Raw genomic sequence first — 16,636 nt, 5'->3', positions numbered from 1 at the left:
AAAAGGTTGAGCGGAGTGGAGCTTCATGTGGAAGTAAGGTGAAGGTAGAGCCCAACAGCAACAGCCGGAGCAAATTAATTGCTGCAGAGAACAGTCATGCTCCAGGCAGCGCGGTGCCGGCCCAGTGCCTGACTCCTTAGCAAGCTAACTGGGATGGAAACCACTCAGGCTTTTTTGCTGAGTGGGTTTTCTGCTCCTCGGTGGACTGAAGCTGCTCAGCAAAGGATGAGTTCGTTGTTAAGGACTAGCCCACGTGAAGTCGGGAGAGGTTGGCTGGCAGAGGGGGAAGAGGCTTGCCTTGTTTCGGCTGCAGTCAGCTATACCGCTAAGCCTGTCCCATCTGTCTGCGCCTTGGTTAGAGGAGAAAGAAGTCCTGTCTTTAATAAGCCTTGGGATGAAAGCTGTGGTGACAAATCTGTGACTGGTGTAAATCCACTGATGTGTGTATTAATTCCTCAGTTAATGTCTGCTAATTTCTGCTTGTTGTTGTTATCTTTTTGCTGGTAAAACAGGGTGCCCCCTTCCACGTAGAGAGCTAGTACATGAGGCCCGTACCACATGCTGGTACCTGCAGGCTATCTGAAGCTACAAAGCTTGAGAAGTGTTTAGTCCCAGCTTACCGACGCCCAACACAATTCAGGCACTCTAAGCATCGAAGGTTGCCTTTTGCCTTTGCCCTGTGACAAAAAGGTGTCAAATAAAAATTCATTTAACTAAGTCAAGAAGAAATAAAAATCCTCTCTTGGAGCTGGAAAATGCATTTATGTAGGAGAGGCACTTCAAAAAAATTTGCTGACAGTGGGATGTTTTAAAATCCCCCAGAAAAAATGCCAGGTATCAGGGACTTTCCTAGCGTTTCTAGATACTATTCATATGCAAAATGTTAAAAAGCTCTTTCTTTTTTTCTTTGTTTCATGAAAAGAAAACCATCTGAATCAAGAGCTGAAGTGAAAATTCACTTTTCTAACTCATAAAGCTCTAGCACTAAGCTGCACCCAGAGTGATTCCTGTACTTGTGCCTGTCTGGTGCTCGTTCAGCTTGGTTCAGTTTGACACCAAGCAGGTCAATAGGGAACGGCCACCTGCCCTCCTGGAGCAGCAGCCCCTCCGACAAAAGCTGGAGGGTGGATGGGCAGCATGAGCGATCCAAGGCTGGGAACGGGCCCTGCCTGCCTTCCTGACAGCTGGGTGCTCTGAGCGCAGGACCGCTGGCACGGAGCTGAGTGTGCGCCACCTGCGCGGGCATCGCCCTGTCAGTGCTCAGCTCTGCCTCCTCCAACAGCTGCCTCTGTCCCATACGTGCCGTATTGACAGCCTCTGGTGCAGCAACCTAGCAGATGGATTGCAACTCAATGATAATACATTGATAAATAATAAATAAGTTATGACATTAAGTATCTCAATAATTGTAGCTTATTAAATAACAATAATTACTAAGAGTCACAATAGCCGATTTGTTCGACTCCGTCAAAATAATAACACTGCATTTTTTCTCTCCATGTTTTATACTTCTCAGAAGTAATTACACTACACAACGTGCTGCTTCAGAATGTGCCTTATTATCCATCTACTGCCAACTCTTGGTGCTCGGCATTTCCATTTTGTCTTTGGTTGAGGGCAGAATATGCTCCAAATGACTTTGGCTTCTGAATGACTAATGGGAAATTGTTTCCTATCATTGAAAGAGTAGTATAAGTTGGAAAATAAAGGAAATTAAAAAAAAAAGAAAAGAGAGACTTGACATGGGGGAATCCTAACTTAGCGTGACATGAGAATTGGCAGCCAGGAAAGGAGGATGGGTGTGGATCCTGTAGTTATGCAAAATTGTATTATTAGGTTTAGATATTTACAGAGAAAACTTATACTTCTCTTTTGATAAATACCAACAAAGAGAAAATGAGGATTCGCTTTTCATCTGAAGTTTCAAATGGAAACATTAGTCTCATCCGCTAATATTACTGTCGTTGTTGTTCTCTTCCATTTTGCTGAGGTCTTCCATATTATGGTTTACAGCAAATCATCTGATTTGGGCTGGCTTCTTTGCATGATGCTAAATTTAAGCAAACAGAGGAAATTAAACTTTCATTCTGAACAGGTGAATATTTTCTCTGAATGCTGATGACATTTCCCCGAGAGAAAACCTTCCTACCACTGCTGAGCATGCACCCTCTCTACTCCAGAGGCACCTGTTGTGATAGTATCTTACTAGACCATTAAGAAAAACAGGCATTTCTGCAAAAATAATTTATAGATTACAGTGTGCAGAGTTTAGACCCTCCAGCCAAACTTTAAAACAGCTTCAAATATCTGTTAAGATGGATGAAACAGTGGCTGGGAAAACACAGGATTTGGTTCTGTAAGCTATAAGATCATGGAGAAACTTTAAGATATGTATTATGACACCTTAAAATACATGTGCATTTTAAAAGAACACCAAACAGCTGTCAGTTTTAGCACCTGGAATTTACTGCTTTTCCTGAGAAGAATGAACAAATCTAGACCAGAAGGTCATTCTTTCAGTTTTCTTCCCATTTTTCACTTTCCCAAAACTTAGATAATTTTCCTGTGGGCTGCTCCATCACAAAGTAGATCACTCCCAACCACAGTAGTATTGACCAACTTGCTTTTCATGTGTCAAAGGTCTCTATATACTCTGCACATCTATAAGTGAATACTATATATGCACTACTGGAGTATTCTGACTCTTTGGTGATTACATTAGAGGATTAGGTATTAGTGACTGTTAGTCTCTACTTGTAATGTACAAGGAAGGGCTGTGCAACCTTTAGAAAGTCAGTCAGGGTTTTACCTGGTGATTTCCTGGTTTTCAAGGTGACCTTGAAAAGGACTTGAGTAGGTTTTAGTGCTTTCTAATTGCGAAAAAGCACTTCAGAATTTGGTTGTGTTTTCCCTGCTTTTCTCTCTCTCTCTCTCTTTTTTTTTTCTTTAAACAATGAAAAACATCAGCTGGATTTTTTTCTTGTTCCTGCTGTAAAAGCCCTGCTCGAGCATTTTAACTGTATACAAGAACAGCTTTACTTGGAGGCATGGAACTGTTGACTAGTATGACTATTGCTGTATTTGTTGAAGTTGAATGAATATTTTAAAAAGCTGATGGAAGGGAGATGGGACATGGAAAGAAGGGAAACAGGATTACAAATTCAAGCAAAAATACATTACCTTCCCTGTTGTTCATTTGATATGCTTATTTTACTGTCTGATACCCAGCATCTGTCTAGATAAGCAGATATCTCATCTTTCATGTAATTAAGAAACAGGGAGAAAAAAACTTTTTCTATAATTTTATTTTTGAAAGAAAGAAACCTTTGGTATAGTTGTGTATCTCAAAGAAATGTGTGCGTGGGAAGGCATAACCATACACGCTTACTTCCCGTTTTCACCTTCAAATATGACAAACAACATTTTGCCTTCATTTGTTTTCTACCTTTGTTTATGCATCCAGGCAGAAAGTCTAATGAAGACAGTGCTAGAATACAAAGAAAGAGTCAGTCTTTGTGTTACTCTGATGTAAGTAAAGTGCTTGGGAGTTTTTTGAAAGCCTGTATATAAACAGGCAGTATTCTTACTCAAAAAAATCTCTTTCTACTGGAAAGATGGCTCTGTTTTATCTAGGTCTTTAAGAGGAAGTACCTGTGACACTATCTATTTAGACTGCTCTCATTAGACTTTTATTTTTAGATTTCCCCTTCCCCCTCTCAAATTACATGAGAGAACTTAAAGGCAACCTCATTGTTTTAGACAGCTCCTATGATGTGTGGGAAGCCCTAATACATAGGTCTGTAGTGTTGTACTTCTGCTTTTCTCATATCGCAAAACGTGTAACATCCAAAAGATCATAGCTTTTTTTTAGGGCATGTGCAACCAAACTGTAATAGGCAAAGCTGTGAAACCATACTGAATGAGCTGTGAAGGCAGAAATCTTTTTTTCCATCCCCCAGCTTGCCCCCAAATCCCACTGCTGAGTCGCTCACAGCAGACACTACAACCAGTCAAGGAATGATCTATCGGAACAGCAGGTTTCTAAGCAGGTAGGGTGAGATACAGCTGCAAAAAATACATGGCTGTGGATCTCATCATCAGACAGTAAAGCTGTGCAGCCAGGGGGACTAATAACGTAGCAATGCTTCTTATTTAAATGAGGTTTATTTCAGAAGAAATAAAAGTACAGTGCTCCCTATGAAAAAGGGTAAAACAGCAGAGGAGGGAGAGAACAGATATTTTTTTTAACCCCACCCCCTAATCTTCTGGCCAGGAAGATGTGCGTATTATCAACTAATCTCTCAGGCAGATGTTTGATTGCAACTGGGCCCTTAATACTCCAGAATGAACAAAGCCCAGAAGAGGTTGTTTAGTTTGTTTGCTTGTATTTTTACTTCTACTTGTAAGTTAACTCATATTCATTCTACAAAACCAAACTGAAAACATTTATAAACTTAGACTCACATTCTTTAAATAATAAATAGGAATGCAAAAATATTTTACTTCTAATAAGTTAACCTTTTTTCAGTCTTGTATTAATCATTTTTAAAAAATGTTTATTAGCCGCTGTTCAGTCACCAGCCTGCAATTGCTAACAGCAGACAGGTAGCTGCTTTAGCATACAGATTTCTGTGTGGGATTTCCCATCTGTATGACAAAATTTTTTGTAAACAGCTTTAATGGTTGAACTGGAAAGCTCACTGGGGGAAAGATGCTCATATAAAAAAATCAATCTGAATTGTATTAGCAGGACACACTGGTTCAAAATGCATTTCCTGCTATAATTTGGTGCTTTGTTGATCTGGTGGGTTACATGAGCGCTAAATACATGTAAATAACATTTTGAAATGGATCTGCTGTGGTGTATTAGAAACTTTCTCTCTTTTGTTCCATTCTCACCCTGTTGTAAGCCTTAACAGGAAACTGCAACTCAAACATCAATGGCTATGTTTCCATTCCTTGCAACTGTTTCTCACCACAGTACTTATTAGAATTGTTTGTTTAGTGCCAACTGGAATGTCCTATTTCAGGTCTAATGCTATTTTGTCCATTTTCTTTGATGTATTGAAATAATTTTAGGATCCCTTATGCATGTTACGCTGCTGGTACGGTGACTTGCGTAAACAGTCACCTGAAGTAAAAAGGCTTTATATGTTCATTTTTGTTCTATCTGAAGAAGCAGAAAGGCGTTCAATTCTCGTTACAGATGGAAACAAACTGGGCAATATAACCAAGAATATGAAACAGAACCAGGAACACACTACCATGTTACTGTTTTAAGTAGCACTGCGTAAAGTCAGATGCTGTTGGTTTGTACTACTTAGAAACAAGGGGAATTTTCTATGGAAAGAAGTGCTGTAATGTTAATATATGTTGATTAAGATGACAGAAGATACTTTCAGATGCTATTTCAGATCTTTCCATAAGAAAGTAGGACTGTGTAGGAGAAAGAAATACAACTCAAGTATTATTTCCCAGCTCCACATTGTAACTACAGTGCTTCCAAAGCTCATTTTTATATAACTGGTTGGTGTGAATCAGCAAATCTGGTGATTCTGCCTGACCTTTCCCTTTGAAAGCACAGTCCCCAGGGTGTTAATGGTGTGCACACAGATCTGCTCGCTCAGATCCTCCCCTCATCTTAGGCTCTAGCAGGGCTAGTGAGCAGGTAAAGTTCACCAATACCTGAGAATCTGCTGTGAGTATTAAATTAATATCATGAATATACATAATTTACAGCAAATTGTTTCCCAGAGCACATAGTATACTCATTAACTCAGGCTTCAATGGTAATGAGCAGAGCAGCCCTTCTTATTATTCCTGAAATCTGTTATTTCACTTTTATAAAGGAAGATTTATGTAATCAGATTTTCCCCTGAATACCGTAAACAGTGATGTGACACAGATGCATGTTGCCATTAATGAGAAGGGATTGCTTTCAGAAGTTATCTTGAAAGCAGAGTATAAATGAGAGCTTCAATTATGAGAAGGACGTTTCTAGGAATTTCTGCCTTTCCCTGACGCAGCTGTCACGCACCCATTGCAGTGCACAGCACAGCCCAGCCAGCGGCTCTTCAGCTCCCGGGAGCCCACCTGAGCCATGCACGGGCCAGGCTGCATCCCGCAGAGCTATGCCTTGGCTAGCAGGTACCTGCTGAGCCCTCCAAATTTCCAGCTCGGAGCTGGAGGGGGAAGAACATCCCCGAGATGAACATCCCTGGATTACCCGTGGATCCACAGGCAATCGCCTGCCAGCACCATGCCTAAACAGAGCGGTGGGGCACTGGGATATGGTGGCCACCTCTGATCCCCAGGCTACTCTGAGCCCTCGCTGCCTTGGCTCCCCTGGCGCACTGCAGCCTGGCTGCTCTCCCCTAACCACACATTTTGGCATGTGAGTCAGGAACACGGACAGTGTGTGTCTTACATGAGTGTCTCTATTTCACCAGTTGTCTTTGTGTACTCAACCTACTCTCGTATTGCACAGGAGCTTTGCATCAGGGACAGGCATGCTCTCATTTAAAAACATTTCCTGTGAAAACTAAGATGTCATTGTTCATGGGCTAAGATCATGTAGACTGTTGCATCTGCAATTTTGTTCCTAGAAGTGCTAGGCAGCTCATCTGAACTTAACATCTGCCCTCTACATTTTGTTGGCATGGCAACAGCACAAACCATCTCCTTGTGACTAATCTGCTTTGCTTTTCTCCATCTAGGCTTTAAGCAGCAGAAAGAACCACAGACATAGTTTTCCCCCTCTTTCTCCCACTGCCTCCAAACATTTTCTCTCCTCATCCCTTTCCAGAACTGCTGCTGCTGGTGGGGGCGCAGGAGTTCTGTAGGAAGATGGACAGGGAATTTAACCTTAGCAGGTGACTGTGCTGTACTGTGTCTCACCGAAGAGCACAACAACAAAAGGCTGCTCTGTAATAGAAATAAATTCAATTTAGTGACTAGAGAAGTAATAATAATGTAAGAAGTAAACATGAAGAATTTTAACCTAAAACACTGACTCTGATTTTAATATGTGCATTTACACCAGATCAATGTCAAGAAGCACCGTTCCAATGAAAGCAAGAAATAGAGAAGCAAATTACTACTGATGGCTAGCAATAACATCAGCAGCTAAGCTAAGTTTCTCAGCCCTGTTTTCAAGTGCTTATAACTTTGTCAAATTGCGTGGTTTTGCTGGTCAGTGTTTCCTTTTGCCTCAAACAAGATTATTTTGGGAATGTCAGCAGTCTAAGCAGAAATGCCGCATTCCATAGTTATTTCTCTAATGGTGGGAGAATAGGGATGGTCCTGTGGCCTAAAAGCGAGGGTGCCAGGCAGACCCATCTTCCCACTGAGGCTTCTACTCCTACCCTTCACAATGCTTAAGATTGCACAGAGCTTTGTATTGCAAGTTTGAGGCGGGTAAGTTCTCACTTCTCCCACTTCTTCCAGTGTTATTTTCATGGAGCAACTAAGATGTTTACATAAAGATGTTGCAGGTGAAGCTCAGGATATAAAGTTTTCTCCATTTTATAACAAAAATGAAGCCCGGGGAGATCTTTGAGATGGGGTGTGCTTGGCTGTAGTGCTGGCAACTCATAGGCATAATCCTCTCTAGATTCATTAACAGCACCAGGAATCTTGATTCTAACGAGTCCTTTGCTGTCTAGCAAACAGCTGCACAAGCCATTTGTAAAGTGTGCGTTGCTTCCTCTTCTACGGCGGCTCTTCGCTAACGATCTAGTTGTATTTCTAATTAAACACTAGTTCCTCATTTTGCCTTTTGTGAAGAACTACAGATTGCTTTTGAATGGCTTTTGTGTGTTCTCTAATTTTAATTATTTTATTATTGCTATTGTCATAGTATTTAGGGACCTATACCACAGCTCAACGTACTACTCCACATACTTAGTAATAAATGTTGGTTTCCAGCATTATCTATTTTCACAAGTATTATTTAATATTTAAACAAAATTTGGTTCAAAATAATGAACAAACATTGCACTTAGATCATGTATTGAGGTTGACCAGCTTTGTGTGTGTGTGTGCATGCTGTACATGTGCCTGTACATCTGTGTGTGTGGTATAGAGGGGAAGGAAGAGGAGTGAACTGTGAAATTTCAAAGAAGTGCTTGCGCTAGAGAGCAAAGCAAAGATAAAGGTGGGCTCATGATAACTAACCTTCAGAGAAAATCAAACCAACACTGTTTGCAGAGTCACTAGAAATGACAAGTTGTTTGCAAAGGCAGCTTCCTCTCTTATTTAGGAACCCAGTCCTCCGTCCATCAAAGCTGGTGAAAAATCTCGCTAGATTTACAGCACACCTTTCCAGTCTCCCTTTCTCTAGGTGGGATGTTGGTACAACAGGGACCATGGTGCTGTACTGTGTACATCAGTCACCTTTTGCTGCTGTTGTGTCACGGAACTGTCACAAGCCAGCTCAAGCTGCAAGAGTTAGGTATCTGCAAATGCATCCAGCTGTGGGTGAGGAGCCAAATGCTCAGTTCCAAGCTTCTCATGTATTCAGCAATAAAATATAATCAGTGAGGCATTAAAAAAAATTAGCCCCATAATTACATAATTTGCATAGTCAAATTATAGGACGTTACAGCTGATACTGTCCATACTATGTGTCATGTACAGTTCATAGTCCATTAATAATACTTGACAGTTAATAACAAGGATAGGATGTCAGCTGATTACCACTACTATAGTGTTTTTTTTCCTGATGTACTTTCCTAACCAATAAAGAAATAATTTTAACAGCTGAAACTCAGGCGACTGCCTGTGCAGCTCTATACAACATGCAGCCCATGCTTTGGCTGAAAATGCATTTATCATCAATGTTCTAAAAATTAGAAGTTGTAACATAATATTTTGCACAAAAATCAAAAACACTGTTGTGTCAGATTTTTTTAAGACATACTTTAAGTTATTTGCCTTATCCATAATAACAATAGTAACAACACTGTTTTAAGAGTCTGGTCCTACTTCAGCCTATAGAAATTATTTTGGCAATTAGAATAGACGGTGGCTGATAGCGCTAAAGGTCATAAGAAATCAGGAAAAGCTCTAATAGTGAAAGTGCAGTTCAGCATCTGGTGGTTCTCATGTCTGTTTTGAAACTGAATGAGTAGGTTTTTATCTGAATACAGGTTATACTGACTTGATGTAACGGAGAAAGGCCAACATTATCAGTGTGGAGAGAGCTGTTGTATTTATAATTTTTTTTGTTGAGCTGGAAACATTTTACTGCAAAGCTCAAGACTCAGATCCTTTTTAACAAGCAGTGTCATTCCAGCATCACACCTGTTCTCTCAAGAAGTTCATTATGCTTTAGACTGCAAACCTACAGACCTTTGCACCCCAAGGGAGCAGAGAGACCATGCTGCTTGAGAAAGCTTGCCAAGTCAGGGCCTTACAGTGCTACAGGGTGATGGGGAAAATAAGTTGGTGCACCTCACAACTTGTGCAGCATTTCTTTTCTGAGCCAGCAATCAAGCGAAATGATGGGTTAGACTGCTCCACATAGACCTTTACTGTTGTTTTATCTAGAGAAGTAAAAGATCAGCTCTGATGCTGGCGCTGCTGCAATTAGTATATGGTGACTCTAACCTAGCTATACAGTTGGGGGGGGGGGGGGGCTTGGCTGAAAATTTTGGCTTGTTCTGGAATTGTGGCTCAGATCCTTGCCACCTGAGAAACCACTTGATCAGAAATCACTTAAAATTCCCTTTCTCTTTTTTTTTTTTTTTAATTAGCCTCCTTTGCTTCATGCTCTTTGGAAATATATAATAGAATTTCCAAACTTAAGTCCAAACAGGACTTTAATGAAATGAGTTTTGTTCTGGCCATTTTCATGCTGGCTATTACGTAAACTTAGGTGCGTGTGCCCAAGGCTTGATTACATATGCCAAATTTCACAGAGCATTCAGAGTTGCCTCTTCAAGTTTTGGTAAAAATATTAGAATAAAACAAATGGTGTGAAGAGACAAAGGACCAGTGAGAGATTTTAATTTTGTACAGCCTGTAGGTAAATATATAGAAGTCCTTCTGCATGTGCACATTGTGATGGTATAACCATACATGCACAATCTTTTAAGCCAGGAATACACCAGTGCAACTGCTTATTTCAGTGCCCTGAAATGCTCTTTCCATGTGTATGCTGCTGTGGCAGATTACTTTTAATAAGGCGATACAGCTCTGTCTCAGCTCTGCTGTGGTAAAGTGTGCCAAGACCATGACAGAAATAACAGGATTAACCTTTCTCTAGTTAACTCCAAAAGCAGTTAAGTAAATCTGGTGTGTCTGAGCAGTACTGAAATTATGGATAGTGCTGCTATACAAACCAGAAAAGAAACAAAAAACAACTTTAATTTTTAAGTTACATGAGACTGCTTGCATAACACTGGAAGAAATCGTGGTAGTGATGGAAATATTGTCACATTTTTAAGAGGCCACCATTAGGGATAAACAATAGAAAGACATACAGCCATAAAGAGAACAAAATATTTGGCATGGTCATGCTAAGATTTTCCAGACCAGTGTGTGTATGCATATATGTATGTATATATCTCAAATAGAGAAAATGTTTTGCAAGCCATATAATTGTCATTTAAGTACTTATGGAAAACACCATCAAAGAAGAGAAAACCCAAACTTTCATTAAATTCAGATGTGTATCTGTTTTATGCAGCAGACAGAGAGATGTCAGGAAGTAGGTGACTAATGAAGTGGGACTCTGAGAATCCTCGCATTTAGATAAACAATTATTAGAGAAACATTCAGCTAATCAAAATAAGTATCATTTTGCAGAAGCCTAATGGAAAAACCTTTAAACCATTCATAACAAATAATCCCACCTGCGCATAAAATAGCACACATGCTAATGATTTACAGGGTTTTCTTTTTCAGGGTTCTTTAAGCCCCAAATATGCATTTTTATTCCATAGTTAAATATCTGTATGTGTCTGAAAGGTGATAATTACATTTGTACAAAACAGGAACATCCATAAGCACTACATAGTCTTATTTTTCAAGAACTCAGTGGAACACAGGTACACACAGAGCTAAGAAGTCACAGCACCTGTATCTCAGCAGCATGCATTAAAATGTGAATTATTGTTCCACAAAGTAACAGATACTGGAATTATTATTTTGAATTATCTTGTTGAAGGCTTGGTCTTCCCATAGCTGCTTAGAGTCCATAGCAATCAGGACTGCTCTGAGCTGTGCACAGGAACAAACCATGTTCAACAGAGGTTGGACACTACCTTTAGAAACCAGTAAGAGTGTGCAATTTGTCATCTGAAGTAACGACTCACCTGCAGCAGCTTCCTGATTCTTTTCAGGTTGTGTATCAAGAGAAGGTTCTTCTCCTGGGAAACCCGGTCCAGCTGTTCATCCACTTGTATTAGCAAATTCTGTAAAAGGATCGTTGCCATTGCTTCATTGTTGGATGCAGCCTCCCTAAAGAATCCACAAATGAGAACCACACGTTTAAAATGTTGTGTCAATCTATCTGTACAGAAAATTACAATCTGTTCAGAAATCTAGCAGAAAAAAAGCCTTTAAATATATAGCGACTTGCATATAGTTAGAGGTTTGTGAATGATTGGTTTTATGATCCTTTTATTTATATTCAAGTAGATATGCAGCTATAAAGACAGGGTGAGGATGTTAGTGTGCAGCTATGGAGTCAGCCAGAGGGGAGACAACCGGCGTTTTCTAGTCTCTGGTCCGGTCAATATTTAAGCATTTTTAGCCCACTTCTCAAAGGAAATGGGGCTTACACATACAGTCCTTCTTGCTCTGTCAGTCACACAGATATAACTTCTGATTTTGTTGCCCAGTTTCAGACAAAGTTGACACTGGGCTTGAAGTCTAAAAGATAGTATGTTCTTACAAATTTCACAGAAAACTGGCAGGTTGGTAGAGGAGAGTAATCCAAATTAGCGCCTCCACTGAGGAAAATGGCAGTAATAACTTTGCTCCAGGAGGCAACAGCCAGATGGCCAGTCAGCAGATATATTTCTTCACACCAGGCACCAGATGAGCCTTCACTCAGCCAAACTATTTGGGGATACAGGAAGACTCTGACTACTGGTGAAGGGTATGCAGGACACAAAGACACACAAAACCAGGCTTTACTGGTTCTTCTGTTTATGGAACAGCTTGGCACATGAAGGGCAATAACATTAGCAAGCTAAATAGAGGAAGATAGACTTTGGACTATATGTCATCCTTGTCCTTGGGATATTCTCTCTCCTTGCCCTGCAAGTGGCAGATGCCTATTTGAGAGATGCCTGCTAAATATGGCAAAAAGGAGACTTTAAAGTTTCCCATGTTCCTACAGCCCCACAAACACTGAGCTATAAACTGTAAGGAAAGATCACATTCCTCGGCAGATATTTGTTTAATTGCAATAGTCCTTCAATAGTCTTGTGGATTTAGCTTGAAAATTGAGATGTCTCTTTCTGCTACAGTGAATATAAACTTTTTCTTGCATTTAGTTTGGAGTTTTCTTAAGATAAAACTCGTGCATAAATTCACCTCATAGAGAACAGTTCCTGCAAATAGCTTGCTTGTTCCCCAAAATTATATATCCAGCTTTAAGTGCAGTTTTGGACAAGTGAATAATTTTATGCTGCAAGAGGTAAATGTATAACATTTCCATTGAAAAATAACTTACGTTACTTTTTTCTATGAAAAAACTGTAATACCATTAATTTGCTAAACCATTATTATTGGATTTTCTTTAGGAGTAAGTTCAAATGAAACCTCATCTCCAGACACTCCTTAAATTTAAACTCCAACAGTTCAACGTGCTAAATCCATAACTAGTGGGATACTATACTTGAAGTGCAGATGCCTGCGCAGTTGACAAAGAAGCACCCTAAAATCTGCCAGATAATGAAAGAATTGTTCATGACTGAAATCATAAGAGAGGGAATAAATTTAATCCTACCAATCTTGGCTTTCTATCCATTGTGCTAGTAGGTGCCGGATTTCCATGGGGAAGTTATCATCATAGAACTGGTCTACCTGCTCCAGAAACTTGATTTCCAATTGCTGAACTTGACTCCATTGGGACATACTGCAAAAGAAAAGATGAAACGTGTTTGCCATTGAAAGGTCATGAATGAATGATCCAATGAGTATAAATCACTTATTTTCATTGTAGTTCTCATTACATACTTTAATGTTCCTGTTTATTCTGTCTTTCACAGCAGATGGTACTTGATTAAAGTTAGTTGTCAAAGGGAAGGGTGCGAACAGTGAGCAAGACTGTTAAAAGAAATTCTAGCTCTCACACTTGATTGGGCACCTCCGCCAGTTTCCTTCCGTAATGCAAATGTTTTGGGGTACTGTATGACACTTAGAAAGCAAGGAGAGTTACACAGCATCACTCATTAAGAAAGGCATCTTAGGGCTGTACTCTTCAAATCCAAGTAAAACTATTCTTATGGTAGTAGAAAGCAATCAATTTGTTCTCTTAGCGAATTTATATCACTCAAATTTTTTCCTAAAGCCATTAACGGCTGCATGTTACTGTGCTGTTCCTAGAGCCCCACATTCTCTGTTTTGAGAACAAACGTTTTACAGCCTGAATTGTTGATCTAGTACTTCTTTTCCATTTTCAATTGCCATAGAATTCTGAGAGTTGAAGAAAAAAAAATTGGGAAGTGTAAAGTTAGATGAAACCTGTAAGACAAGCAAGAGTAGCATCACCCAATGACAGGCTCTGAAATTCTTACTGAAAAAAACCTATCCCGAGTAAGTTTTGGCTGTTTACTGAGATTCTGGAGTTAGAAGCTTGGTTGTTCCAGATTTTAGGTGGGCTGAATTAGTATCTGCTCCACTCTGTGGGCTAAAAGGATTGTTTTGGGTGTGCAGGCTCTCCATATAGACACCTCAGCCCAAGTGACTGACTCCCTACTTAGGAGAACATTACCTTCTGGAGGCCTGCACTCTAGGGTTGTGCTGCCTCGTCATTAATCCCACTGGTGAACCCACCATTTTCATGGTGATTTTTTCAATGCAGGAAAGACTACAGCTAAAACATTGCCTCAGGGCATGCTACACCAGGCTGTAATTCTAGATGTGGCACAGGGATAAAAAGTCAACAGTAGGGTGGAAAACAGGCCATCGTGGATGAGCAGAGAAGAGGGATGCCCTAGGGTCTGTGCCCTGGGATCCTGGTCCTCAAGTGGGCTCTGCCCACACCCTGATCCCATACCAGAGGCTGTCTTCCCATTTGTTAGAATGTTTGTTTGTGTTAAGTCTACAGAAAATCCAGTCATGGGCTAAAGATTGTACTGCAGTGGGTCAACATATTATATCTGCTTGAATATTTTTGACAGAATTTTTTCCCGAAAAAAAAAGAATTTCATCAAAATTGATGTTTTTATAGAAAGCTGACATTTTTATAAACAGCTTTCCTATTTCCAGTTCTGAATTACGGTTTCAGGATGTCAACAGTTTAAAGTAGAGAACTTTAAACTTTTTAATCTTTTAATGCTGTGGTCTTTCATTTTGTGGTTCCTTAAGTCAGAGGAAAAAACATAAAAAGACAAAGTATCCCAAGGTGTAGTGGAGTCATGAGTACTTACTCATGCAAAAGTGAGATTGGCAGGTTTTAGTTTCTCCTTAACCAAGGCTGGATGGGATGATTCTGTGTGTGGTATGAAGGGCACTGTATGTAACGTCAGGGAAATGTGCCCAGTGATATTTCCCTCCTCTTTATTACTTCCGTTTAGAGAGGAAAAAATATTTGCCTGAACATTTACTTTGTTTCTTGAAATTGCTGAGGAGGAGTAACGCACAGGAGCGTTTCGCTATCTCTGTTGCTATACTGATAGTCACAAACAATCACAGACCTTATTTCCTGAGATGCATACAAGGAACCAGATCATGAGGTGTTCTTAACTCATGCTCAGAAAAAGAAGAAATTAAGATTTTTAAGCCTGTTCAATTTCAGCAGGACTTTTTATTGCAATTCCTGGTGAATCCTGGTGATTAGGACATTCTAAAAAGATTAGTAAGAAAATTTAATATTATTACCTAAAGAAAAAAAAAAGAAAAGCAAAGCAAGATTTTGTCCAGGCTGCAACCCCCTTAGGCCTTCTATGTAACATGGGGGGATGCTCACAGGCATGAACGCTTGCAGGGCACATGGGTATGGCTTGTAAACGGGATTTTTGTAGCGCTCGGTACAATACATGCCCACATGTGTTTTCCTTTTGCACAAAAGCAGCCACACGAGTAGCTAAGATAGCTGTGGTTTGCTGTGGCTCGTCCCCGAAAGCAACTAGCCCAGGGGTGTGTGACAGCGGGTATGGAGCGTTGGGAGGCCGAGTGCTTGCCCAAAGGCTGCCGGTGTTGCCCGGGAGCCTCTAACGCGACCACATGTAGAACCACAGGCTGGCTGCTGGGAAGGGACCTCCCAAGACCATCCAGTCCCAACCCCTGCCCTGGGCAGGGCCACCTGCCACCAGAGCAGGCTGCTCCCAGCCCCGTTCCACTTGACCCCCCCAGGGCCGGGGCTGCTCGGGGCAGCCTGCCCCAGCGCCTCACGCCCTCACGGGGAAGATCTCCTTCCTCATCTCTGATCTAGGTCTCCCCTCTTCCAGCTTGAAGGTGAATCTCTACCGGCGCCACCGGAGCGCCGCCCGGCCCGCCGGCAGGGTCCCGCTCCGCCTCCCCCAGCGCCTGCCCCGGCAGGCCGGCCCGCTGCCCCCGCCCCGCGGCCCGGCCCCGCCGCACCCCACCTGCCTGAGCCGCGGGTGCGGGCCCTGCCTGCTGCCGGCGGCGTCCCGGGCGGCCGTGCCTCCCTCCGCCCGCCGCCGCGCCGCGCTTTATGCCGCGCCCGCCCCGCCGCTGCGGCTTTCCTGTGCGTCAGCCCCGGGCCGGCCTCCGCGCCGGGGAACGGCCTTGAGAGCGGCGGGGCCGGCGGTCACCCACCGCCGTGCCTGAGCGCCGCAGCTGCGCGGGTGGGCACCTCCGGGGATGGTGACCCCGCCACCCCCCTGGGCAGCCTGGCCCAGGGCTTCACCGCCCTTCGGTGGAGAATGTTCCCTCACACCCAACCTAAACCTCCCCTGGCGCTGCTTGAGGCCGTTTCCCCTTGTCCTGCCGCTCGTTCCCGGGGAGAAGGGACCGACTCCCACCTCGCTCCGGACACGCTCCAGCCCCTCCGCGTCCCGCCTGACGTGAGGGGCCCGAAGCTGCCCCGGGGCCCGAGGGGCGGCCGCACCGGTGCCCAGCGCAGGGCACGCTCCCTGCCCCGGCCCTGCCGGCCACGCCGCTCCGGACACCAGCCAGGGCGCTGCCGGCCGCCTCGGCCACCCGGGCAGGCCGGGGGCTGGTGCCCAGCCGGCCCCAGCCGCCCCCCCGGGCCCTTTCCCCCCGGCCCTGCCCAGCCGCTGTGCCCCGGCCTGCGGCGCTGCCTGGGGCTGGGGTGACCCGCGGGCAGGGCCCGGCGCTGAGCCCTGGGGACCCTCACACGGTGGCCTCGGGCCCTGGGCCCGGCCTGCCCCCTGCCCCTGCACAGCCCCCTGCCCCGGGCAGCCCCGCGCTCCCCCGCACGGTGCCACCCCAGGCTGGCTGCGGGTGAGCGGTGCTGGGTGCTTCAGAACCCCCG

General features: G+C 43.0%; 1 protein-coding gene across 5 annotated transcripts in view; it reads right to left on the bottom strand.

Moving 5' to 3' along the window:
* STAT4 (signal transducer and activator of transcription 4) overlaps positions 1-15,921 on the bottom strand; it is a 44,167-nt gene extending 28,246 nt beyond the window's left edge. For 3 of the 5 annotated variants that reach the window (XM_055718501.1, XM_055718505.1, XM_055718502.1), the window contains exons 1-3: positions 15,765-15,912; positions 12,962-13,090; positions 11,319-11,463 (exon numbers count right to left, since the gene is read on the bottom strand). In XM_055718501.1, the coding sequence (XP_055574476.1) occupies positions 11,319-11,463; positions 12,962-13,089 (273 nt within the window). In that variant the 5' untranslated portion in view covers position 13,090; positions 15,765-15,912. Of the gene's footprint in view, positions 1-11,318; positions 11,464-12,961; positions 13,091-13,191; positions 13,224-15,764 lie in introns of those variants that run through there. The other 2 variants (XM_055718503.1, XM_055718504.1) reach the window with 2 other exon arrangements.
* Positions 15,922-16,636: the final 715 nt, after the last annotated feature.

Source organism: Falco cherrug, chromosome 8 (assembly GCF_023634085.1).
Source record: "Falco cherrug isolate bFalChe1 chromosome 8, bFalChe1.pri, whole genome shotgun sequence".
In the NCBI taxonomy this organism is placed as follows: Eukaryota; Metazoa; Chordata; class Aves; order Falconiformes; family Falconidae; genus Falco; species Falco cherrug.
This window is presented reverse-complemented; position numbering and strand designations above follow the sequence as displayed.